The sequence below is a fragment of the Delphinus delphis genome, chromosome 1 (genome assembly GCF_949987515.2).
Source record: "Delphinus delphis chromosome 1, mDelDel1.2, whole genome shotgun sequence".
In the NCBI taxonomy this organism is placed as follows: Eukaryota; Metazoa; Chordata; class Mammalia; order Artiodactyla; family Delphinidae; genus Delphinus; species Delphinus delphis.
In genome coordinates, this window is record NC_082683.1 from 95,203,382 (window position 1) to 95,231,267 (window position 27,886).

General features: G+C 40.4%; 1 protein-coding gene across 3 annotated transcripts; it reads right to left on the reverse strand.

Moving 5' to 3' along the window:
* Positions 1–907: 907 nt before the first annotated feature.
* On the reverse strand, positions 908–27,873 carry CLCC1 (chloride channel CLIC like 1). Of its 3 annotated transcripts, none has more exons than XM_060026532.1 (11): positions 27,824–27,873; positions 16,303–16,443; positions 15,800–15,901; positions 13,535–13,642; positions 10,727–10,948; positions 10,322–10,462; positions 8,521–8,614; positions 7,165–7,262; positions 6,736–6,882; positions 4,781–5,122; positions 908–3,322 (listed from the first exon to the last, which is right to left on the reverse strand). In XM_060026532.1, the coding sequence occupies exons 2-11, from the start codon at positions 16,429–16,431 to the stop codon at positions 3,107–3,109; spliced, it is 1,599 nt and encodes a 532-aa protein (XP_059882515.1). In that variant the 5' UTR covers positions 16,432–16,443; positions 27,824–27,873; the 3' UTR covers positions 908–3,106. The 3 variants fall into 3 exon arrangements, with proteins under 3 accessions (XP_059882515.1, XP_059882506.1, XP_059882524.1); XM_060026523.1 differs by having other exon boundaries at positions 27,760–27,848; XM_060026541.1 differs by lacking the exon at positions 15,800–15,901 and having other exon boundaries at positions 27,760–27,848.
* Positions 27,874–27,886: the final 13 nt, after the last annotated feature.

The window sequence follows — 27,886 nt, forward strand, 5'->3', positions numbered from 1 at the left end:
CCTCTGTGTAATTTTTTAAATAACTAATTTTTATATATTTACATATGTAAGTACAGATATGTATATATGTACATTGTGTGTGTGTGTGTGTGTATGTGTATGTATATAAAATGGTTTAAAATTGTATGTTCTGTTGCAAAATACTGTTGTAAAACTTTTTAGGACCTAATGTCAGAAAATCCAAAACCCTCATGTGACTCTGTCAAGAACGTAGGTCACAAAAATTAAGTACGAAAGACGTAGGTTAAGCCCTCAGTTGTCATTAGCCTCTTCCCAGAAACTGAAGGTGGTTTTACAAGGGGACATAATGCAACATGACATAAGTTTAGCAAAAGCAAGTCAACAAGGATGGGACAGAGCTGGGCCTGGACTAAGGCTGAATTGCATAATACAAATGCCCACGCCTGGAACAAGTTGGCAACTCATTCACCTCTGGTTGCTTCTGATTCTACACAGCTGGGATGGGATCTAGGGATCTGGGCCTTTGTTCTTTCTAAAAATCCTCCAGGCGATTTTTACGGGCAGTGAAAAGCACTTCTACAAATAGCTAATGTTTTAAAAAATGAGAAGAAAGATAGTTACACAATCTGGACTCACATTAAGGGCTCAGAGGAAAAAAAAAAGATTACTCCTGGTTCTGAGATCAGACACAAATTTTGTCAAAAGTACTAACACCTGGATTATATTATGTTTTATGTATTATATATAGGGTATAATGTCCTGGATTAGCATCCTTTTAAAACCTGCACTTAAATTCCATTGGGCTTTTTCTTAACAAGCATATTTACTGAGCAAAGACAGCATACCAAACCACAATAATGTAAAAATAAGTGTTTATTTTGTGTATATGGTAGTTCTCAGACCCTGTAAACATTCAGCGTTATCCATTCCACTTAAAAACTGCTTTTGAAAAGCTATCTGCCCCACTCTGATTTTCCTAAAAGCTCGTTACTATCATCCTTGATTTTAATGATAAATATTGGCTAGACAATAAACAAGGCTGTTTCTTCTAGTTATAAACTGGCCTTGATATATTCAATTTGCTTTAATAAGTCTTCCCTGAATTGCTGTCACCTTTCAACAGCAGTACCTTGCTGCCCTGCTGTCAAAGTAGATTTCACCCCCAAATGGTTATCTGTAATGAAAGAATACAAAGGTGAACCTTCTCTTAAATTTTCTTTTAAAGATTCATTTTTGGATAGATAAAAAGCAGTCAGAAGTGCAAAACAACATTAACTGTACTCTCACAGTTACAGTCTATAAACTGAGGCATTCATTTCACAGCTCAGAGGATAATTAGCACCTTCAGAGCATACAATCAGTGTGAACAGGCCTAGCCCCCAGATGACTATATTCATCAATGTTCACAAATCTATCCCAAACCGCTGGCATCCCTACATGCCTACTATGTTATAAAGTTTTATATAAAATCCTTTTGCATTTCTTGGAGAAAATTACCTTTCTGATGAAATACTGTTTGCCGTACGAAGCTAGAAAACAATATTAACACATAAAATTAAATCGTTACAGGCATCTAAGTGATGCTTCTGGGAGCCAAAAAGGGGGTATTTCTGCATTTCACGTAAAAAAACATATCAAAAAGCAAATGCTGGGCTTCCCTGGTGGCGCAGTAGTTGAGAGTCCGCCTGCCGATGCAGGGGACACGGGTTCGTGCCCCGGTCCGGGAAGATCCCACATGCCACAGAGCGGCTGGGCCCGTGAGCCATGGCCACTGAGACTGTGAGTCCGGAGCCTGTGCTCCGCGACGGGAGAGGCCACAGCAATGAGAGGCCCGCGTACTGCAAAAAAAAAAAAAAAAAAAAAAAAAAAGCAAATGCTTTAAATACATCTTTTTTTCTGAAAGAAATGCCTGCATGAAGATTTTAAGACCATTCCTGACTGCTATCATTTTTAGTAAGCAGCTGAATATAAATTGTAGTGTGAAGGTTAAGATAAAGGATACCCGAATATGTGTAATACATGTGCTTCCTAGTTAGATCTTGTGCAAAATTTATAAATTCCTTTTTTAGAAAGTTTAAAATGAATAGTTTAAAAATCAGAATAACTAATTTGAAATGTTGATTATATCACCTGTCTAGGGTGAAAACATCCTACTCTGTTTTCCTTATTGTGGTATTTATTCCTCTCTTTGTATAGATCTCTAAAAATTAGAACTTCATATGGCTTGGACAATATGGTTTACTGTAATATAAATAAGATATAGTAATATCTAACAATCACAACTGCTGGGATTCTGAGTAGCAAGGAAAACAGGTCTTATAAAGCCTGTGTACTTCATCTGCTGGGGAAATAAAGCCATTCTCAAAGGATGTAAAACTGAGATTACTGACTTAACAAGCTATGTAATCTAAATTCCCCTGACACTCTTCAGTTCTGTCTTAGCTAAGGATAAAGTAAAGGGGGTGATAAGGAAGCAGGCCCAGTAATAGCGGTAAGAGTTGAGAGATGAAGGCTGATCTGCAGGCAGCCTACACGAGGCAGACTGACACTGGTGATGCAGACTCCGTGGCTGCACTAAAATGCTGAAGTGAATGAAGAGGGTAAGCATGACTACAGTGACTTTCCTTCAATGTTGGTTTTGAGTACCTACCACGTGAAATATTCTGAGTCCAGTGCACAACAAATAATTCTGTTAACTAAAGTAGGTATCACAGGACTTCGACGAGGCAACACACACTTTGGTGAGTTGGTTCCTATATATGCCTGTAAACAACAGAACTTCTTTTTCAATGTCCCCTAATTCAGACTGGCCTCTTTGATTATTCAAAATCATTAATGCTTGCCATATGTCATCTATGAGATCCTGTTCCAGAATTAACACTTCAAAACTTTATAGGATGCATCTTAATATCAAAGAAAGATGAAATTAAACAGAGATACATGTGTGCTTGTTAATTCTGATTATGAGTAAAAATACTGATGTTTAAGTTGGCACCTGTGTAGTAAATAACAGAATATTTGTAGAGAAGAAGAAATAGCTGTGAGGAGTATACTTTACAAAACTCAAAGATGACCTCAGAGCTGTGGTCCATGTCTGTGTTCCTCTAGCCACATGGGCTGCAGTCTGGATCCCTTCCACACACCCTCACTGCAGTGCTGGGCTGGACGTGCTGCCTTCCTCTGGGCCGCCTGTGGCGTCAGTCCTGAGCTGGGCCTTTTCCACTGCAGGGGAACCTTCCACACACTCTGGTATCTTTTGGCCAGAGACAGGCTTAGCAGACTGGCTGCTTTCAGTCAGTGTGCTTTCTCCTGAGATTCCACCAATTTCTTTGGGCTTTGTATCCAAAATAGGTGATTCATGCTACAAAGTAGAGAATTACAGTGTTTTAATTGTTTAATTAACATAATGTGAAAGTTCGTAATAAACATGTTCAACAAGTTCCCACACAAATCTGTTATAGCAAACGTTGAACTCTTTCAAGTCCTGGTTCCAGTGCTGGATTGTAATTATATAAATGTTATTAAGCCTCACAGAACTGTACATGGAGGAATGGGAAACTCAGGATATGCCAGGTGGTCTAGTGATGCAGCTTAAGGAAGGGTCAGGAAGACTGGTGACCAGTACTGCTAACTCCTCTTGCTAGGGAGAATAATTCATTCAACAAATATTTACTGAGCATACATTAAGTTCGAGGTGCTGGGGATACAAGACAACAAACAGACAAAAACCCCTGCCCTCCCTGGAATTTACATTTAAGCTGGGGAGAGAATCAGGCAATAACTTAACAAAGTATCATGCTGGGGGTGGGAGGGTTGGATAGCTGTTTAAATTAGGGCGGTCTGAAAAGATGACATGAGCAAAGGCTTGAAGAAATGAACCTTATGAATATATTGGGAACAGCATTCTAGATAGTGAACAGCAAGTACAAAGGCTTGAGTTCAAGGAATAGGCAGGAGGCCCTTGTGGCTGAAGGAGGATGAGGGTGGAGGGGGCGCAGGAGGAGAGAGCAGCGTGGTAACAGAGGTGGGAAGCCCTAGGCCATCTTGATATCTTTGGCTTTCCCTTCAAGTGAGCCCGGAACTCACTGGAGGATTTTTGAGATGAGTGACAGATAACCATTAACTATTAAAGCTGAAAGGAACATCTTAATTTTCTAGACGCAGGCAGATATGTTCTTCTAAGGAACTCCATGGGAAGGGATTCTACAATTTCCTAGATTCTACTGCGCTTCTTACTATTTCTCAAAGGTTTGCGTCTGCAACCTAAACTTTGCAAATGACAATACAAAGTCCTCTCTCAAACAGAAATGGAAATGTCCCTTTAAATGGCCAATAATGGTGGAAAAGAGGCCTCACCATTCCACAGGTAAAAAGTATAGTCTAGCCAGCCAACGATATAAAAGATTTGGGAAAGCGAGGTTTTTGGTCCTTTCCCAGCTCACTCTTCATCTACCTAAGGCTTCAGGGCTCTCCTGCGGGTTGGCTCCCTAAGGCTGCAGGCCTTCAGTGAGGACTTCTCTCTGATCTCTTCAAAGGTAGAAATTTCAGTCATGCTCACTTGTTGGTTTCCTATGAAATGTCATTATGAATTACCATCTGTTCCAACAAATTACTGTTAAATACTATTTAACATAAAAATTAAATCTCATTTCTTCTGAGGAGGCTGGACTAACTTTCCACCAGAAAGGGGGAGAGTGAATAATTATTATCACTGGTGATATAATTAACCATGAAAAGTAAAAGCACTTAACCAAAAGCACTATAGGAAGCACTTACACCTAGTATGAAGGGACAGCGAAATAAACAGTTGCTGACTTACACTGGGTACCACCTTGGGATGCTCTCTCGCCTCTGCGTCTGGTAAATCAAATGCCGGAAGCACTTCAAGGCTCTTGTTGCCAGTCTGAAATCTCAAGTCAACATCTCTCTTTCTCAAAACATCTCTTCTACCCTCACATGTTTTGTCATTAGGGCCTTGCTCAATGGGGCCAATTTGGCCCCTGTAATAGAAATCTGCATCACCTGCTCCACCATGGGGTCTATAATCAATTTCCTGCTGCCATCTTCTTTCACCTGGCTGAAGTGCCTGGGGTGGTTCTCTTTCAGGGCCACCCACATGTCTCAGCATATCAACTGATTTTCCAGCACCATAGCAGAAACTCTAGAAGGAAAAGAAATACATATTCCTGAGTACTTAATGGCTGACTTACAACGAAATTTTGAGGTGCTTTCCACGGTGCCAACAAAATTTCATAACTTGTGGCATTTATAGACATAAACATCTTAATTTCACTGGATTTTCTCTAGATTAATACAGGGCCAGAGTAGCCAATAAAATTTGAGAAATCGCCAAGTATTAAGCAGACATTTCAATCAGCTGGACACATTTTTATTGAATTATAACAGCAGTTAGGCTGAAGCCTAGAAATTTAAAAGGTATTAATTGTCTGATCATTGCTCATGTGTTGTCTACATTCACACGCATCATATAAGGCAAATGCTGAAAATTAAAGTTGTACACCATTATGTAAATATTCTCCTGTAGGTTTATTTTTTACAAACTCGCTTTAGCTACAGCTAAAATTCAACAGGTTTTGAGTCACACCCCAAGGGAAAAACTAGGCAGCAGTTCTCAAAGTGTGGCCCAGGGACCCCTCAGGGGATCTCTGAGACTCTCAGGAATCTGTGAGGTCAAAAGTTTTCATAATACAAAGACATTAGTCTTCTTCACTCTCCTCTTGTACAGCAGAGTCTTGTGGGGCTACAGTGACTGCCTCACTCTGATGGCTCATGCACTGTGTGCTTGTGTATACTTGTATTTTAAAAATTTCTGGTAAATATCAATAAATAAACCTCCCACAAACAAGTGCTCTTTGTGGTGTTCAATTCTGAAGAATACAGAAGGGTCCTGAGAACAAAAAGTTTGAAAACCACTGTACTGGAGATACTACTCTTTGAAGACAGAGCAGCAAAAGGCCTTTTCTTAGGCAGCAGATGAAGCAACAAGCGATGAAGGGGTTTTGCTTATAATTTCAGTCTTAGAGACTAAACTACTACTATACAACTAATGTCACCTAACAAAACCATATCCCTAAACCAATGAATCCTAATCACAAGCCAAAAAACAAAACAAGAATAATTTTTAAGTAAATAGATCATAGTGAATTTTGTATCCTTAAGGGAAGACAATTCTTTAATAATTTCCCCAGGCACATCTGAGTTCTTTGCATTTTGTTTTATGAGACAACTGCTTTATTAGGGTAAGGGCTGAAAATCAACCAAAAAAAGAGCTGAAGAGACCATGGATGACTGACAAGTAATACTGTAATATTCCTTAATAAATGTCTGCTCCTGGATCCCCCAAATTGTTTCTTAGTACACCCACCTCTTTCTACATCCCTTTCTGATGCTATGTTAAACCCACTGTTCTTCTGTTCTCAGTGCGGCAAAAATTCAGACTGAAATAAGGTCCCCTTTCTCAAAGAAGACATAACTGATATCATGTGTAGTAATTCATGAAGTTTAAAGAACAAATGTTAAAAGAGGGTATTATTCTAAATCACCGCTTTGACATCTACAATCAAACTTGAGAACCGTTTTCTTGCTTAGAGGAATGTACAAGTAAGTATAAACAAACATTTATCACTTAAAAATCATCTTTTCATACCATTAAGCATGACTTAGCCTGATTTACAACATAAAAGAAACCTAATAATTTCAGAGTTGCCTTTTTTCTGTAAATCCTGTTAATTGTTAACAGTGCTATATACTAACCAGGACAGCTAATGCCATAATTATCAGCACTGGAATCTGTAGTAACACTGGGATCTCTTTCATGAGTGCTTTAATAAATTCACCAGTTCCTTTTCCAATATGCTTCAATGGCTCCGTGACAAAGTTGGTGAATGTAACTGCTAGTGCCTACAACAAAAGATAAAAACAACTTAATTTTTTGCCTCAAAGGATTGAGGCATATAGAATAAGCCATAATCAACTGTACTGAGGCTGAAATTATGAAATTCCATACATTTAAATGTTATCATATACTTTTCATGTGAAAATCACTGTGTAATGGAAGTATTTTTTTCTAGAACAAAGGTTTATTATTAGCAAAATGATGGTAAAAAACACTAACAATTTTTAATAAATACAGAGACTTTTTACTTGCTTTGTATAAGTAATTTTCACAAAATATATTCTAACCTTTGTTGGTGGGACCAACCAAATAGGGTTGACTAATAAGAGCTCATAGTATTTTTGGCATGAGTCATCCTTATAGGTCCATGAACTTCTAAGCCATTCTATTTAGAGAAACAAAAACAGTCATTTTTTTAAAAAGTCATATTTCATTCCCAAATAAGACAATATTTTAGTTTTAACTGTCCCTCTCCTCACAACCCCCAATCAATTTTAAATTGTTTTGCAAACAGTCTCCCACTAACAGTGATTTTTAAAAATTTCATCTTATGTCCAAAATGTTTATTTTAAAAATCCATTCAAATTATACAACTCTTATACAGGTAAAATATATTTTATTAAGATTTCTAAAAGGTAAACAAAAACAGTTCTTTACACACACAAAGGAATCCAAGTAAAACTGGGGAAATCTGAGTAAGATTGGTGGCTTGTATCAAAGTCGATATCCTGGTTGTGATACTGCACTATTGTAAGTATGCAAGATGTTACCAGTGGGGGAAGTGGGTAAAGGGTACACAGGATCTCTGTTTCTTACAGCTACCTGTGAACCTACAACTATGTCCAAACAATTTCAATTAAAAATGTCAGTTCTTTACTTATTTTACAAAATAAAGTAGAACATTAGTTCTCTCACTTTTTCTAAATCAGACTCATGTACATTATGTACTAGCAAGAGCTACAGGAGGCATTTAGTTGTCCCCGGAAGCCAGGAAGCAAGGCTGGGCTGGTTTGGCTCCCATATCTTTTCAAGAAAATTAATTTTTTGGACACCTTGATTTGTTGCTGAGATTCTATTCTGGGTCAGTCATTAGAGACTTGCATTTATAAAGAGACTTTGATCATCAAACCATTCCCACTGTTAGATACCTATAACTAAAGGCAGTCAACATTAGTGAGTGTTCATAAAATTTGTAAGAAAAAGTAAAATAATTCCTAATTTTTAAAAAAAACAGTATAGTAAAGCTACAATAAGATTTCACACATCAATATAAGGAGATTAAATCGAAGATGGAAATGAATTCATATATACATTGATTCACTTCTCTAATAAACTTCTGCTGAGGACCCAGAATGTGCTAGACACTGTGCTAAGGACTAGATGAACAAAAGTGAGTCTAATGCAGGGAGACAGATAATATAAGAGCCAGCAATATACACACTTTCTATCCCTTTCCTGTCACATTACATGAACACAGAAGTCACTGGTCTGAAACCTAAGACGCTTCTTGCCTGTTCTGATACTAAAGATTCAGTCATAGAAAGCCTCCTTCTGGCATTTTATCATTTCTTTGTGATTATTAATATGTTTTTTCATTCTCAGAAATTCTACTCAAAATAAGGCCAAGGGAACCAACACCTTACCCAAGAGACTTCCAGTCCAATCCATGTTCTCAGCACACACATCGTTTAATGGCTCCATCTTGGCAACTTCAGCCTGATGCTGGGCAAAGGCTAGCTGACCAACACCAAAGGGAACCATGAAAGGCTGCTAACAATGAAGGTTACGCCTACACATCCTAAAAACCTTAGTTCAAAGTGTGTCTTCACCATTCACCCAAACCAGATTATTTAAAAATTTTTCACAGAAAAAAATATATTATTTTTTAAAAGTGGCTCTTTTCAGCTCATGGCAAAACAGTCTTAATGCAACAGGTAAAGAACTAACTACAATTGCCTTCTTTATAAAGTAATTATGAGGAGGAAGGAAAACGTTTTTACTAAAAAGATTGTTTTAAAAATTAGTTCAAATATAGCTGATATCATGCCCCCAAAGATAGCTATACATATTAAACGACTACTCATTCTCTTATACAATTCATGACAAAATGGTGTTTTGCTTTGGATGATTTTTAGCACAAATGACAAATATGCCTTTTAAAAATAAAAGCCCCGGGGGAAATCATTGAGAGAACAATTTTCAACCAAACTACCTTATTTCCTCCAATTTGTAAATACTTAGTTCTAGAAGCTATAGAACTTAGAGCTAAGGAAATATCACAATGATTTAATCAGATGAATTCACTGAAAATAGTTGGCTACTTGACCCACCCTGCTAAAAAGGTCTAAAATTTTCCTTAAATGATTATGCTATTTTGACAGGAACAATAATGCTTCTTCAAATTTCTATATATAACGTGGTCCTGATTTTTAAAGAATTAAAAATTTGGAAAAAGTTTATAAAGAAATACCTCGGGGCGTCCCTGGTGGCACAGTGGTTGAGAATCTGCCTGCCAATGCAGGGGACATGGGTTCGAGCCCTGGTCTGGGAAGATCCCACATGCCGCAGAGCAACTAGGCCCGTGAGCCACAACTACTGAGCCTGCGTGTCTGGAGCTTGTGCTCCGCAACAAGAGAGGCCGCGACAGTGAGAGGCTCGCGCACCGTGATGAAGAGTGGCCCCTGCTCACCACAACTAGAGAAAGCCCTTGCAAAGGAACGAAGACCCAACACAGCCCAAAATAAATAAATAAATAAAATTTAAAAAAATGGTTAAGATGGTAAATTTAAAAAAAAAAAAAAAAAAAGAAATACCTCAAAATATCTACAGTGATTATCTCTAGGTGGTAAAATTATAGACAATTTTATTTTATTTTTTCGCCACTGCACGCAGCTTGCGGGATCTTAGTTCCCTGACCAGGGATCGAACCCAGGCCCCCAGCAGTGAGAGTGCCGAGTTCTAACCACTGGACTGCCAGGAAATTCCCTAGACAATTTTTAAGAATTAAATTTCTCTGTATCTTTCTATCTTTCCTATCTTCTCTACCATAAATATACCACTTTTATATTCAGAAAATAAACTAATTTTAAAAAACAGTATTTTGGTATCACTTCTAGCAAACAAAAAGACATACCCCAAATTACCTACATGAGAATTTTTCAAGTGTGTCTACATAACTCTATTCTGATTTAGCTGTCCAGATGCCACCCAACATCAGGAATTGGGTTATGAAAATCAGGACTGCACATTTTTCCCCACTAACTGGTCAAGGACCCAAAACACCAGGGACACCTGAGCAGCTGCCAATTTCCTCACCATCACCACCTCTAATCACTGCCTCCTGCCCTCGTCTGAGGCAAGATTATATACTAGCTCTAAATGGATTACAGTCTTTCATTATGAAGTAACGTTTGAAAATTTAAAAACCTTCTATCTATACAATACCTTATATAAATACATCCAATTCCATCCCAAACTGATGAGAAAACTGATGAATAAAACACGTCTCAACTGGGTGTACCAACGAACATATGTCCACAGCTCAGTAGCTACTAACACCACGATGCAGAGCAGACACAGAAGCATCTCAAAAACAGAAACAGAATAGAAAGAAGAGTCACCGCCAAGCCATCCTTCCCAAAAACAACACTGATCGTCAGCAAAAACAAAAGAACTGGACTTGAATACGCAAAATCATTTGTACCATTTTGCTGCATGTTCGTCAACCCAGTAACAGTGACTTAGTATGAGTTCTCAACATAATTATGGTGGGGTTTTTAAAGTGTTTTAAAAAACAAAAACATGTTAAAATAAAAACATGTTAATCATGTCCCCCTCATCCCATCTTACCATGAATACATTATATGGATCCACTCCAAAGGAATCTTCAAATCGCCACTTCCATGTTTCAAAATTATGAAACTTAAAATTAATTAAAATATCACTTAGTGCATCATCCAAGGCTCCTGGCTTCCAATCCTCTCCACTGAGAAACTTTTGTATTTCTAACAAGGTTTGTCTCTTAAGGATGATCTCGGCATCATAATGCATATCACCTTTGTTTTCATCAGGCTGAATTAAATTTGCCAGAAAAAAAACAAACAGAAAAGGAGAATTTTATCATTACTCAATGAAATATTTTAAGACAAAAGCTAATTTGGAACTAAATATATAATTAGTTCACAATATTTCACAGGTATAAAATAAGAGGAATAATATCTACCTGTCTGACTCACAGGCCAACATGAAAACCAAAGATAATAACGTGAAAAACACTTCAAAAATTATAAAACTCTATGCAAGTAACATACAGTACATTTTACTAAATTACAGTTGATTCCTGCTATCTGCAGTACTTACATTCTATAAAGTCACCCTGAACACTAGTTAGCAAATACTGAACCATGGCTCCTACAGGAAATACAGGGTTAGGTTCCTGCAAGCACATTTTCATCAACCAATCAATTCATAACCCTTTTATGTTACTGTTTAAAGACACTTTAATATAGGGACTTCCCTGCTGGTCCAGTGGGTAAGACTCCACGCTCCCAATGCGGACGGCCCAGGTTCAATCCCTGGTCTGGGAACTAGATCCCACATGCATGCCGCAACTAAGAACCCTGTGTGCTGCAACTAAAAAAAAAAAAACCATCCCGCATGCCACAACTAAGACCCAGCGCAGCCAAAATAAATAAATATTGAAGGAAAAAAAGGAAAGAAATTAAAAATATATATAAATAAAGACACCTTAATATATATACTGTGGATCCATTAACACTGAGCTCATAGCCAACAGCACTATGACTAATGACTGAACTAAGCTTAACTAACAAGGGAATTTTCTTTAAGGCACATCTCAGCCTTCTTGTGCTTAGGAACACTAGACAGCATAACACTTGGGAGATTTTTTTTTTTTTTTTCTGCAGTACGCGGGCCTCTCTCACTGTTGTGGCCTCTCCCGTTGCGGAGCACAGGCTCCGGACGCGCAGGCTCAGCGGCCATGGCTCACGGGCCCAGCCGCTCCGCGGCATGTGGGATCTTCCCAGACCGGGGCACGAACCCGCGTCCCCTGCATCAGCAGGCGGACTCTCAACCACTGCTCCACCAGGGAAGCCCGGGAGATTTTTAAACAGCAAAATTTTAAAAATTAAAAAATGAAAGCCCGAAAAAATAAACAGACCACATAAAAGTACTTGTTTATAACATGAGAGCTGAAAACAAGAAGGCAAAAAATGGCCTTGTTTCACCTCAGCTGAGAATGGGCTCACTGAGCAACTCAAACGTTTTGTCGCTCCGCGCATATCTGAAAGTGACCACAAAAGCAGGAGTACTGATTCTGAGGTTACAAATAAAGTTTAATATTTGAAATATTCAAAAATATGGAATCCACAAATAATGAGGATAAACTATCATTATTTTATGATTCCATTTATGACTTTCCATTTGCTGACACAGTTTTCAAATAGCCTAAAATTTGCAGTAGTACAAATAAGAAAAACAAAAAGGATCTCAAAAAGCAGCAAAATCTGGTTTCCATAAATATGCATGACAGTCACAACTATATTACTGAGAGTTCAGGTTAGCAAAATCATTATAAACATTATCTTTTCTAATAGTAAATACTGATATTTATATTAAAAAGTAAATATAAAATGAGAAAAACCAAAGTGTCATGTAATATCACAAATCATCAGTAAGTATAAAAAAGCATCCATTGATTAATATTTCTAAAAAACCAGGAACGAAATATTCCAAGCATCTCCATCTTGAGTATTTTCTGACTCTACCTGTTTCCTCATCTATAAAATAGACTCTTTTCCACCTTGCACTCAGTTATAAGACTCAAACTGAAGGGTGTACATGTGAGTACATCTGCTTTTACATCTCCAAAATAAGGTGGGATTACTATTCATCTAACACCCCCTTTTTTTAAGTTTTCTTGATGTTTCGACTCCTCAAAGTGAAAACAATGACTCTAAAAAATGGAATCTTAACATTAATCATGAACAGTATGTGCCTGATATGTAATTTCTATAAAGCAGCCTTGCCACAGTAAACAGCTAGGGGGAAAAAACTACTTAAAACACACTTTTCTTTTTCTCAATATGTAATATTACATCATCTGAATAAGAAAGTGTGGAAGTGGTAGAAAACAGGAAGTAAGGACTGGGATAGAATTTCCTTACCAAGTCATGAGCTTATTAAGTTTCTAACTGTTCAGTAAAGTTCAAATAGCAAATTTAAAACAATCTCCCTCTGGACTTCCCCTTCACCTTCCAATACAGGGAGGCGTGTGTTCAATCCCTAGTTGAGGAACTAAGATCCCACATGCTGTGCAGTGCAGCCAAAATTTAAAAAAAAAAAAAAACCCCTCTCCCTCCAACTCAATTAAGTGGTAGGGCAGTGCACAGAGTAAGTAAATCCCCATGAACTACAGGAAAAAGAGGAGGGATCTGCACTGCTCACTTGCCTTCCACCAAACCACTGTAAAGCAGGCAGCTGCCTTCAATCCTGCATGAATAGGTTTTGGTAAAAGGGTGAGTCAGGTATTCTCTGTTGAAGCATAATGATGCTTTGCCACTGCTTGATATAATGTGAAATTAATAAATAATGAAAATATCCACTACACTGATTAGTATCACAGCACCAAATACTCACAAGGCCAAGCTTTCTGGTTTCAATTAAAATCTTATTTAAGTATCTCCTAAAAACAGGATTGCTTTGACTTTCACAGTCTTTTCTCATCTGCTTTTCACACTCATCGATCTGTAACCACAAAATAAATACAACATTAGTTAGTGTCAAAGTTTAATGTAATAAGGGTCAAGTTTCTAGCCTAGTGGCCCCATTGAGATCAAAGTAAGGAGCTCGTTATTTTTTATCAAGCTCGCATTAAAATGTAGATCTCACCTGCTTCTTGTGGGTTCTCTTTGCAAAGGGCAAGTAGGCAACAAATAAGGAACACATGTCCCACACTGTACCCTGACTGGCAGTTTTCTTGCTGACTTTCAGCAATTTTAAAACTGAAGATCATGGGCTTCCCTGGTGGCGCAGTGGTTGGGAGTCCGCCTGCCGATACAGGGGACACGGGTTCGTGCCCCGGCCTGGGAGGATCCCACATGCCGCGGAGCGGCTGGGCCCGTGAGCCATGGCCGCTGGGCCTGTGAGCCATGGCCGCTTGGCCTGCGCGTCCGGAGCCTGTGTTCCGCGGCAGGAGAGACCACAACAGTGAGAGGCCCGCGTACCACAAAAAAAAAAAAACCTGAAGATCATGAAACAAGGAAGCAGAGATGTGGACAAGCAGAACATCTGGACCAATCTGCCTCTTCCTAATTCCAAAGTAATGGTTTAACAAAGAAAGGAATGAAAGGAAAAAGCGGGGGAAAAATAACCCAGAAAGAGAGGACAAAGAGAAACAGGGATAGCATGAAGCCGGAAAATGAAGGACACAGCAAAGATTTTCTTGAATGTGCATATTACTTTTGGCCTTTTATTAATTTTTCCTGCCAACTATCGATCACCCCCTACCATATGTCAGGAACCATGGCTTCTCCAGAGTGTCCTACACATGGCACCCCCTCTGCACAGAGTCCTTCATTAGAACAGACTTCCTCTGAAATTAGCTCTACAAACACCACCGTGGCCTAGTCTCTGAGGGAGGGTAGTGCACATCTTACAGACATTTAGAACCTGTGAAAAAGTACTTTTTACTTGAGCGTGGACCACAAGTTGCATGGAGCACTGAAGTGGGCTTCAGATGATGAACATACAGAGCAGCACACACAGACTCAGGACAGAAAGACACTCAAGAAGTCACAGGGCAGTCTCCTCTGCTTTCAGGCAAGGTTAACAAACCCTAACAATTTTTAGTTTCTTTTTAAGAGAAACGATTTTTTAAAAACAAAGACTAAAGACTCCATTTTACCAATCATGTTGTTACAACGTTTGAACCAAAGTCACAAACAATGGAATGAAAAATTTCAGTAAAAAGGCATTTCTCCATTTCCTAACATCCAGCCAAATTAATTCACTACACCACAAAATGCAGTTAAGACTGAAGCAAATTTTATCCAAGCATTTCTTTGCTAGCACTCGGGTGAGAAAACATTCACATTTGGTAAGAACCACAAGCAGCTGCTTATAGATCTCGAATTCAGATATATCTGGATCTCAGTTAAAAAGCCCTCCCAATCTCTCAAGCTGGAAACCTCCCTCATTCACGCTAGCCTTCCCTATCCTTTTCCCCTCCTCCCTCAACCATCACAACTTGCTTATCCTACCACGGAAAAGTTGCACGCTTTCCTCTTCTCTTCATCCCGTCACTGCCTCAGTGTGAGCCTCCAGTGTCGCTGGACCTCTGCCATCCCCCCCATCCCAGCCCCCTCCACACTGCCACCAGCACCCTGCCTCACAACCAACTGAGGTGGGTTCCCGCAGCATAACCTGTGTTCAAACTCCCCAGCAATCTTGACTTACTTCCTCTCTCATAAACTCTACTTCAGCCACATAAAGGACTGAATAAATGAATAGCTACCACACACTAAATTATAATAATCCCTTATATTTATAAGAGCAACTCTTATGCTTAGAAACTAGCAGTAGAGCCATTTCTTCATTTGCTATATTTGTTGTTACTACAGCCCAGCATTGCAACAGGTGATAGAGCATCACCTTGTCCCATTCCTTGTCCCAAGAAATTTTCAGTCTGGTAAAGAAATAATTACTGCATAGTGAGATGTTATTACAGCAAAATAGAAGTACTATTTTAAAAATCAAAGGCCAGAGTAACTAAAGAAAAATAACCCATATATATGTCAATTGTAGTTTAGATAGAAACACAAATAATGTTAGCAACGACAGGAAAACAGAGAGCAATTTAACATACTATAAATAATACAAAAATCATGAATAAAAAAACCTAACCTTATAAGTTAAAGAATCAAGTCTGCTGTAACATTCTGACAATTCATCAGCATGTGATAAGTCAGGACTGACCTCTTCCTTCTCTGATATACCATACTTCACCTAAAGCAAAGGAGAGAGAGATTTTCTTTCTTCATAGTTCAGTTGTAAAAATAACCTACAGTTAATGAGACTAAAATTTTTACTTCATCATTTTATGGCTTTGCTCATTATATTCCTCAACTGTATTAAACCACCAAAAAAGTAAGAGCCTCAAATTTATACACTAGCTAAGAACTAAAATCAAATTAGTTTGCTTCTCGACGGGCTTTACATTCAAATTTGAAACAGAAATAAACAGATGAGGTTGAAATCATCTTAGACTAGGAGGCAAGAAGACATTCTGCATGATTGCTAATCATTGATATAGGATTCTCATAGCTCTGTGAAAAACAATAACAAAAGTAGACTATTTCCATCACAGGACTGATAAGGTGTTATACACACATGCATTTTTTAAATACCTGAGATTTTCTCATTGTTCCTGAAGCAGCATCATAGTTAAGCATGTCTGTGGGGTCAATCCAGTCATCATCATGAGCATAAGCAGTTATCAGCCACAGACATTCACAAAAGAGCACAGAACACAGCATCCTGCATGAAGGCTACAAAAATTAATAGATATAGTGAAGTATGATTACTTTTGAAGGAAACTGTTTTAATAAAAACAATCCACTTCCTTCTAGTGTTAAGATAATGCTTTCTTAATAATAACTGAATTAAAAATATTCAGTTAAGTGGTATTCGCATAAAAACACATACACACATGCACACATATTCTATTCTCACTGAGACAAAAAGTATACATAAGATTTTCTAAGTGATTCAGCAATTCCACTTCTAGGTATATCTCCAAGAGAAATGAAAATATACGTCAACATAAAAACTCGTACACAGGGCTTCCCTGGTGGCGCAGTGGTTGAGAGTCCGCCTGCCGATGCAGGGGACATGGGTTCGTGCCCCGGGTCTGGGAAGATCCCACATGCCGTGGAGCGGCTGGGCCTGTGAGCCATGGCCACTGAGCCTGCGCGTCCGGAGCCTGTGCTCCGCAACGGGAGAGGCCACAACAGTGAGAGGCCTGCGTACCACAAAAAAAAAAAAAAAAAACTCGTACACAAACATTTATAGTTGCATTATTCACAATAGCCAAAAAGGAGAAACAACCCAAATGTCCCTAAACTGATGAATGAGTACCATACAGTGGAATATTATTAGGCCATAAAAAGGAATGAAGTATTGATACATGCTACAACATGGATGAATCTTGAAAACATCATGCCATGTGAAAAAAAACAGTCACCAAAAACCATATATTATATGATTCCATTGATACAAAATGTCCAGAATAGGCAAATCTATGCAGATTGGTAGGTATATAAGTTTGAGGATATAATAAGGGACAGAGGGGTGGTAGTTAAATGGTACAGGGTTTTTTTCTGATTGAAGTATAGGTGATTTACAATGTTGTGTTAGTTTCTGCCATACAGCAAAGTGATTCAGTTACACATATGTATACATTCCTTTTTATATTCTTTTCCATTATGGTTTATCACAGGATATTGAATATAGTTCCCTGTGCTATACAGTAGGACCTTGTTATTTATCCGTTCTATATACAATAGTTTGTGTCTGCTAACCCCAAACTCCTAATCCATCCCTGCCCCACCCCTTGGCAACCACAAGTCTGTTCTCTATGTCTGTGAGTCGGTACGGACTTTTTTGGGTTTTTTTTTCAATTTTATTTATTTAATTTATTTATTTTACTTTTGGCTGCATTGGATCTTCGTTGCTGCGTGCGGGCTTTCTCAAGTTTTGGCGAGCAGGGGCTACTCTTCATCGTGGTATGCGGCCTTCTCATTGTGGTGGCTTCTCTTGTTGTGGAGCACGGGCTCTAGGCGTGCAGGCTTTAGTAGCTGTGGCACGCAGGCTCAGCAGTTGTGGCTCACAGGCTCAGCAGTTGTGGCTCGCGGGCTCTAGGGCACAGGCTCAGTAATTGTGGCGCACGCGCTTAGCTGCTCCACGGCATGTGGGATCTTCTCAGACCAGGGCTCGAACCCACATCCCGTGCATTGGCAGGCGGATTCTTAACCACTCTGCCACCAGGGAAGTCCCCGGTACACAGTTTTTGATGAAAAACTCTGATGAAAAGTTTTAGATAGTGATGAAAAACGATCTAAAATTAACTGTGGTAATGGTTGTACATATCTGTGAATATACTAAAAACTGCTGAACTGTACAATTTAAATGGGTGAATTGTATAGTATGTGAATCATTTCTCAGTAAAACTGTTTTAAAGAAAACAGGTATTTGAACCAAACCCTCCCCATCTCCCATTTTTTTTAAAAAATGGGAAATTTAAAAGGTGCAAAATTAAGATTCAAATGATGTGACTGAACTCTCAAACAGAGAAAACAGCTTGCTTCATCTAAGCCTCTGCATAAACACCCTCAAATCGTATCTCAAAACACAGTATCTCCTCTATTCAAGTGTCCAACACAGTAGTCATTAGCCACATGTGGCTACTGAAATTTAAATTAATTAAGATTAAGTTACATTGAAAGTCAGTTCCTCATTCTCACTAGCTGCATTTCAAGTGCTCAGTTGTCACATACGGCTAGTGGCTACCAAACTGGACAGCACAGATACAGAATCCTTCCACCACTGCAGAATGTTCTGTCAGACAGCCTCTCTTATACCTTACTCTGAATACGGATCAGGTGGGGGATATTTCTAAGAGGAGAATGCCCTGGGCCCTGCCCATAAATGGCTTACACTCTAGCTGCAGGAATAAAAGTAACTCCAGGCTAAACTAAACACTCTTTTGTGTTCCTGGTGTGCTCTGTTTCTTCTTCTAGAGTATCACACACTGAAATTAACCACTTACTGGGCAGTCTCATCCCTTAGCACCGTGGCTCTCAGTCTTGGCCGTGCATTAGAATCACCTGGGAAGCTTCTTAATCCTCCAATCTTCTGGCCACATCCCAACCCAACTGAATCAGAATCTCTAGGCGAGGGACCCAAGCATTGGGATTTTTAAAGCTCCCCACCGGGTTCCATCACACAATGAAGGTAGAAAACCACTGCACTGTAACGTGAACTTTTCCAGGGAAGGTAACATCTTACTCAAGTCTAAATTCACCTTCCCAATGCCCTCTCCATCTTGCCCCCTCCATCTCTCCAAGCCCAACACTCAGCCCAGTGGCCAGCAAGTGAAAGACATTCAGCAAATGTTTGTTAAGCCGCAAATGCAAATGATCAAAGCCTCAGCAGGGATTCAAAGTGTTTTAGGGGCTCACAGGATGAAGAAGCACATCTGACTGGGAGAAACTGGGAAGATTTCATGGAGGAATGGGCATGGGAAATGGACTTTGAAGTATGGGCAACATTCTAAGAGTATGAGATGAGGGAGGCAGAGACAGAGAGGAAAATGTACTCCTCAGAGACTGGAAACACGAGAATGGACATGGCGGAACACAGAGGTGGAGAGGTGGCTGAGATGACTTTGCAAAAGTAAAAACGCTTATGACTAACTTCACGGGCTAACAATAGCTTTCAAGGGTGATGGGAACTACATTTTGGGAAGATGAAACTAGCATTAAATGTACACTCAGAGAGTTCAACAAGGAGGCTTGAGTAGAAAAAGGATGTTGGTCTGAAAGAGTGATGTGGATGAGAACAGAAAGAACCCATCGGACATGTTTAAAAGATTAATTCTATAGACCTCAGCAACTGAATGCACGTAGAAGGAAAGAAAGAGAACGATGGCAGACAGGACTCCAAGATTTTAAGGCCTACCAACAACAAAAATGGTGCTATCATTTTCAGAACGAGAATAAGGTTTTGGGAGAACGTTCAGCACTCTCTTGTTCAACGTTTACAAAATACCTGCTGGATACTGGGCACTGTCGTAAGTGACAGGGCTACCAGGAAACTAGACCAGCCAGGTCTTCTTTAAGAAACTTACACTCTAGTGGGGGATGACAATGGATTGGCAAAAAAAAAAAATTCAGATAGTGATAAGTCATATAAGGAAAATAAAACAAGGCAATGGTATAGATGGATTAGGTAATGCTGGGTATTTTAGAGAAGGCCTCTGAGGAGAAGAAACATGGCCTCAAATTCTCTATCATTTCCCGCACTGAGAGATGGAGTTTGTTTCCTTTCCTCCTAAATCTGGGCTGGCCGTGTGACCAGCCAAAATACTGTGGTAGAAGTAATGCTGTGTTGGTTCTGGGCCTGGCCTAAACTATACCAGGATCAGCTGCTTCTACTTTACCACTCTGGAACACCTGCTTTTGGGACACCCTCTTGGAACTCAGCCACCACGCTTTGAGAATGCCAAGTCACCTGGAGAGACCACGTGCAGGGGCACACTGAGCTCCCAGTTGGCAGCCAACATCAACGACCAGCCATGTGGGTGAGCCTTCTAGGTGGTTCCAGTCCAATCCCTTGGTAACTGACTTGGTGATCCTGCCAACATCATGTGGAAAAAAATAACTACCCAGCTGAGCTCAGTCAAGCCCCACAAGCCACGGACTCATGAGAGATGATAAAATGGTTGTTGAAAGCCCCTAAACTTTGGGGTGGTTTGTTACACAGTGGTAGATAACCACAACATTTAAACAGAAAAATGATAAGCTAACCTTAGGAAGATTTAGGAAAAGAAAACCCAGAGAGAGGGCATAGCAAGCATAAAGGTCCAAGCAGGGATTATGTTTGAAGCATTCAAAGAACGGGCAAGAAGGCCAGAACAACTGGGTCCTGGGAATGAGTTGGAGGGGAGAATGGGAATAGGCCACAGCAATGAGTGTGGTTTTTACTCTAAGTGTAATAGGAAGCCACCCACTAGAGAGGTTTTTTTTTTTGTGAATTTTTGAATTTTATTTCATTTATTTATACAGCAGGTTCTTATTAGTTATCCATTTTATACCCATCAGTGTACACATGTCAATCCCAATCTCACAATTCATCACACCACCCCACCAGCCCCCCGCCACTTTCCCCCCTGGTGTCCATACGTTTGTTCTCTACATCTGTGTCTCCACTGGAGTTTGAGTACAGACGAGATAGAATCTGGGTTACATTCTACAATGACTGGGGCTACTATGTGGAGGCTGGAAGAGAAGAGCAAAAGCAAGAGACTAGAAAGGAGGATTTGCAGTAGTCCAGTTGAGAGATGAAGGTGGCATGAACTAAGACAGCAACAAAAGCGATGATAAATGATAAGATTTTTAAAATTTGAGGTAGACATTACCACATGTGGCGAAGACCAGCTAACAGGTCACCAAGCACATTCCATCTTCTTCCTTCTGGACACATGGTAACTACACATCCCAGCCCGTCCTCCAGTTAAGTATGTGACAATTAAGTCCTAGCCAGCACAAAAGCAGTGCAAGGATATGCAACACATCCATGAAAGCCTCCCACACGTGACCCTCCATCAGCTGGCCCCCTCGACCATCAGGGAATGGGGAAGGCACTGAGCCCTAGAGGAGGGCAGCCAAACTAAAGGAGTTGGGACCCTAAATGACCACATGCAAGGCCACCTACTACGTGGGAGCATGTTTTTTGACTTTCATGTGAACAAAAATACATTTCTTTTATGGTAAGCCCTGAGATTTGGGGGTTTGTTTTTTTAACACCATCTTGTGCTACCCTAACTAATCCAGAAATACACTGCAGAAATTGCCGGTAAATTGGACGTAAGAAGTAAGGACAAGAAAAGATTCAGGATGACATCAAGGTTTGTGACCACGGCAACTGGAAGAATGGGAAAGACTGAGGGACACTCAGGTGAGCAGATACCAAGTTCTGACATACCAAGAGCTCTGTTTTAGACACCGTACATTTCAGATGCCTACTAATATCAAAGTGGAGATGTCTAATACACAGTATGGAGCTAAGGAGAGGAGTGGGGCTACAGAAACACAGTTGGGAGCCATCAGGATGTAGATGAGGTTTAAAGCCACAGACTGGATAAGATCACCATAAGATCCATTAAGAAGATAAAAGACTGAGTCCTAGGGCATGCCAGCACTTGGAGGTCAGAAAGAAGAGGGGGAACTGACGAGACACTGTCAGTGAGTACTAGTAAGGCAGGAAGAACACCAGGAGAGGCTGGTATTCCAGAAGCCATGTGAAGAAAGAAGGGAACAGATAACTGTATCAAATGCTGCTGAAAGATCAGGTGATCAGAGGGCAGCAAACTGACCACTGGATTTGGTACAGCAGTTTTTAACAAAGTGTTAGGGACAAGAGCCTGACAGGAATAAAGGAATAATTCAGGTAAAGGTTTGGGGTTAAGACGACATAGTAACTCCTTGCTCCAAAGCACTCCCCGGACTCCTACTTCTGGCCAAGATGGAGTAACAGGGACCAGATTTACCTTCCTGCCTGAACAACCAAGAAGGAACCCTGCATAAAATATGTGAGATGGGCTTCCCTGGTGGCACAGTGGTTGAGAGTCCGTCTGCCGATGCAGGGGACACGGGTTCGTGCCCCGGTCTGGGAAGATCCTCACAAGCGGCTGGGCCCGTGAGCCATGGCCACTGAGCCTGCACGTCCGGAGCCTGTGTTCTGCAACGGGAGAGGCCACAACAGTGAGAGGCCCACATACAGCAAAAAAAAAAAAAAAAAAAAATGAGATGGTTTTCAAGAAACTGGACACCAGGCAAGAAAGAATGGTGGTCCTTGAAATATGGGAAACAAACATGGACAGCCCTTCCACTGCCCCAGGCTACTGTCTTAAGTAACCATGGGCACCCAGAGGGGAAACTCAGGGAGAGCCCAGGAGCTGGGATCCTTGAGGAGATGGAGTTGAGTCTGGAGAAATCAAGGCAGCTGGAGTTCAGGAGGGAAATTTGCATAGAGACAGACCTGCAGAGGGTCCCTGTTACTCCATCTTGGCCCCAGCTCCTTCAAAAACCCTTGAAATTTCCTGAGTGATAGGACTGTCTGTTATGCTAATGAAGTGCCTCATGGTGGGCTCCTAGATAGCTTCAGGTTGGGGAACGGTCATCCAAAAGACCAAGCACATGATTAGAGGTTTGGAACTTTCAGCCATCCAACCTCTGGGGATGAGAGGGCAGCTGGAGACTGAATTCAATCATGTGGTCAATGAATCAATCATGCCTACGGACTGAAACACTGATAAAAACTCTGGACACTGAGGCTCAGAGGAGCTCTCTGGCTGGTGACACAGTGATGTGCTGAGATGGTGACACACCTGGATTCCATGAGGACACAAAAGCTCTGCGTTCTCCCCCACAGACTTTGCCCTATGTGTCTCTTCATTTGGCTGATCTTCATCTATAGCCTTTATAATAAAACCATTAACTGTAGAACTTTCAGTGAGTGGTTCTAGTGAATTACCCAATCTGATGGGGTAATGGGAAGCCCTCAATCTATAGCCAGTTGGTCAGAAGTACAGGGGGCCCCCAAGACATGCATCTGATGTGGGGAAAGTCTTGTAAAGGACTCTGCCCTTAACTTGTGGGGTGTGCAGTAACTGGATAGTTAGGGTCAGAATTGAACTGAATTGGAGGACACAGTGTGTTATCAGAGGAATTGGTATGAGAACAGACTCCCTTGAATATTCAGCACCACACTGATCAGTGCACACATAGGAGGAAAGTACCTGAGGCCTGAGAAAGAATCACGGAAAAGATTCAATTCAAAAACAAAGAGTAAAAATTAATAAATTAGAAAACATGTAATAGAGAAGATAACAAAACCAAAACTTGGTTCTTTGAAATGATGAATAAAATTGATAAACCTATAGTAAGATTAATGAAGGAAAAAAGAAGGCCCCCAAAACCAATATCAAGAAACAGGTTAAATTCATTCATGATTAAAACAAAACACTTAGCAAACCAAGAATAAAAGAAAACTTTGTCAGAGTACTACAGCAAGCATCACACTTGGTGGTAAATATTGAAACCCTTCCCTCTGAGATCAAGAATGAGACAAGGGAGAAGGTACTGGAGGGCTTCTGAGACGATGGCAATGTTCTACTCCTTAACCTGGATGGTAGTTACATAGGTGCTTGCTTTTTAATAATTTGCTAAGGTGAACATTTGTATTTTACACACTTTTCTGTATGTATATTTCACATTTTACAAAAGGTTTTTTCCCCCCCATGGGAAAGACTAATTAAGATATAGTTATGCTTATTTGCAAGGCAGAAATAGAGACACAGATGTAGAGAACAAACTTATGGATACCAAGGGGGGGAAACAGGGGTAGGATGAATTGGGAGATCGGGACATATATACACTACTATGTATAAAATAGATAACAAAAACCTATTGTATAGCACAGGGAACTCTACTCAGTGCTCTGTGGTGGTGACCTAAACGGGAAGGAAATCTAAAAGAGAGGGGATATATGTATACGCATAACTGATTCGCTTTGCTGTACAGCAGAAACTAACACAACATTGTAAAGCAACTATACTCCAATGAAAATTAATTTTAAAAAAGTATTGTTACAGTCTAAACTGCATCCCTCCACCAAATTCATATGTTGAAGTGCTAACCCCCAGCTCTTCAGAATACTGTATTTAAAGGCAGGATCTCTAAATAAGTAATTAAGTTAAAAATGAGGTCATTAGCCCTAATCCAATATTACTCATGTCCTTATAAGCAGAAATTTGGACACAGGTCAGAGGGAAGATGATGTGAAGACAAAGGGAGAAGACGGCCACCTGCAGAGAGGTCACAGAGAAACCCACCCTGCTGACACCTTGATCTTGGACTTCCAGCCTCCAGAACTGTGAGAAAATTAATTTCTGCTGTCTAAGCTGCCCAGTCTGTGGTACTTCGTCAAGGTAGCCCTAGCAAACTAATACAAATTTCTTTAGACATAAAAAAAACTAATAAAGTCTACAACCCACAGACTCTTGATATGTTAAAGAAGTTTAACCTCAATGAGGAAAGGTGTGAATAAAAGAAACAACAATGAGCATAGGAACTGATCAAGCATATTGATAAATTTAGTAAACAACTGATAGTTTTTTTAAAAAACCTAACTTTCTATGTTTAAAAATGTAAAGCCAAAATACTAGATAACAATAATGATGGGAAAGGCATCCTAAAATCCCTGTCACGCTCCAGAGATGCTTAGAAATACTGGATAACTGTATTACTTTACTGGGGAAAAAAAAAGAGTTAAGCTAAGGAATAAAGCCTTGAGAAGACCCAAATACAAAAGGAGAGTAAAGACTAATGAGAGTAATAGAAGGCAAGCTAAAAACATGCAGTGTTTTATGCAAGAGGGGCTTAATTTGAAGGAGGTATTAGTCAACTATATTAAATACTTCAGAGAAAATGAGAAAAATAAAGTTTGAAAAAAGCCATTGGATTGGTTAATTAGCTGGTCATCTGTGAACTGACTTTCACAGAATGACAGGGAGAAGCCTAATTCTAAGCAGTTAAGAACTAAGAAGGTGAATAGAGAACAGACTTGTGGTTGCCAAGGGGGAGTGGGTTGGGGGAGGGATGGAGTGGGATGGTGGGGTTAGCAGATGTAAGTTATTATACACGGACTGGATAAACACCAAGGTACTACTCTATAGCACAGAGAACTGTATTCAGTATCCTATGATAAACCATGATGGTAAAGAATTTAAAAGAAGAATGTATATATATATGTATAACTGAATCACTCTGCTGTACAGCAGAAATTAACACAACATTGTAAATCAACTCTACTTCAATGAAAACAAAAAAAAAAAGAATTAAGGAATTCTCTGGCGGTCCAGTGGTTAGGACTCCGCACTTTTTCACTGTGTGGGCCCGGGTTCAATCCCTGGTCCAGAACTAAGATCCTGTAAGCCGCATGGCGCGGCCAAAAAAAAAAAGAACTAAATAGGTGACAAGGGGAGTGTCTGAACTGAGCAGAGACTAGGAAAAGATGGCAGTGTCTAATATCAAGGCTACAGTTAAGGCTTTTCATAGGCAACAAAGTTTTACATGACTTCATCAATAGAAATGAATGAGGAAGGATGGAAATAAAGGTTCTAAAGCAAAAAGAAGAGAAGCTCAAAGTTCACATTACTGTTTGCATCAACAGGATACTGAAAAAGTCCACTGGAAAGCCCAGAGTGTCCCTGTGCACGCAGAGGCTGGGATGGAGAATGGAGATGTGGAAAAACAGCACTAAAGGGAGCATTCCACAAAGGGAGATGAATCAAAACGCCTGTCAAGCAGCTGAGTTTTGACTATGAGCCCCACAAAGTCATGCTATTGGCAACTAGGCTATTTTCTCCAATAATGATCAGCAGATCCAGGGATAGGGTTTAGCAATGCAGAAATGATGGAAGACCAGGAGGTGATGCAGAATAGTGAAATCAGCTGCAAAGTCAGGGCCTCCTGCCAAATCCCTGTGGTCACTGATTTCTCCTTGAGAAATCCTTCAGATAATCTCACACTTCCTCCAAACAAAGCCACATCTAAACCTGGTGGAGATCTTGTTAAGAAACAGATTCTGATTGAGTAAATCTGAGGTGGGCCTGAGATTCTGCATTTCTAACAAGCTCCTAGTGATGGCAGAGACACTGGCCCACAGACTACACTCTGAGTAGCAAAATATTAAGGAAAAGTAACCATCCTATGTTGGTGTAATTCAGTGGTGGCACGTGTTATTCTACCATTTGTCAGTAATAGTCTCTCTCCCTTAGTTCTATTTTTTAAAAATTTTTTCATCTATGTGTCTTTGACACTAATAATGTAAAAATTATTATATAATAATAGTAACTAGTATTTGATTACTATGTGCGAAAACCTGTTACGTGCATTCATTCATTTAATCCTCACAAGAACTCTTAAAAGTAGTACTATTATTATCTTCATTTTATAGATTAGAAAAACAAGTAACTTGCCCAAGACCACGCAGCTATTAGGTGGTCAAACCCAGACTGGCTCTACCTAAAACTGCCTCTCCAGGGCAAGATGCTAGTGGCATCTTCTGAGAAGATGGAGAGGAGGAACTGCGGGATCCCCACCTCCACAAAGCAGGAAATACGGAGAGTGGACTTTAACAGGAGTTACTAGACTGTACAGCTACCAACAAAGACAGAGATCTCCAAGGAGACTGCCAGCCACTGAGTGGAAATCGGCACAAAGGAGACACACCTGATTTCAATGAATTTACACGTGAAATGAGTAAGACAAAGCTAACTTGGGTATTAGAGTCAACTTCTGTATTAACCTAGAAGTAGCCTGGCATAAAAGTCAGGGTCTTGCAATTTAGTTCGTGTGCGTTGTGCAGTTTCCTGGAACCGTGGTTCTCAAACTTGAAAATATGCATTTCTAAAGGTTCCTCGACGACTACGATGATGATGCCAGTAATGGTGATAAGCTAGTCTGGGGACCACACCTTCATAACCACCATCATAGTGAAAATCGTCATTGTTTTTCACCACCCACTCATAAATATGCATCTCTATTAACATTCAAATTAATTTGGAGTTTTTGAAAACAACTACAAACAAATCCGAGCCATTCTGCTGACGGTATTTGTTCAGATTGTACCTAAAGTTTTCAGAGATAACTGAAGCCAACAAAAGTCAACGTTCGCTCGCGTCTCGCTTTGCCCTTCTTGCCCCTTTTCCCTAGGCCGCTCTATGAATGGCGTAAAGTAAGAGCAACCGCGTGGCACCCAGAGTTAAGACCGCCAACGGGCCGGGGAGATAAGGGGGGCAGGTTTCTCGCTCATCCCGGTCTGCGCCCCGCTCCTAAGTCCCCAGCAGGCCCGGGCGAGCTCGGCCCCCGCCAGCACAGAGGTCCCGGCCTCCCCTGCGTCGCCGCCCGCGGGACCCGCCCAGGCCGAACCGCAGCCTCGCCTGCCGCACAAACACACCCGACCGGGCGGACTCACGTCTCTGGTCGCCAGCTTACCGCTCCGGGAAAACAAACACCTACCCGAGAGGCTGGAGAAGATGGCGAGCCGCCCCCCGAGCCGCCGAACACTTCAGCGGGGTCCTACCTTTCGCTCGGCCTCATCGACTCGCTCGGCCTGCAGCTGTACGTCCTTCCCGGGTGCGCAGCT

What these genes read in the sequence shown, in the direction of transcription:
- CLCC1 (XM_060026532.1), bottom strand. Translation starts at nt 16,431, where the DNA reads ATGCTGTGTTCTGTGCTCTTTTGTGAATGTCTGTGGCTGATAACTGCT. An exon ending in TTGATTCTTTAACTTATAAG is followed by an intron (nt 13,643 to 15,799) that starts GTTAGGTTTTTT and finishes TTGTGGTTACAG; the next exon opens with ATCGATGAGTGTGAAAAGCA. An exon ending in TTATGGCATTAGCTGTCCTG is followed by an intron (nt 5,123 to 6,735) that starts GTTAGTATATAG and finishes TTTTCCTTCTAG; the next exon opens with AGTTTCTGCTATGGTGCTGG.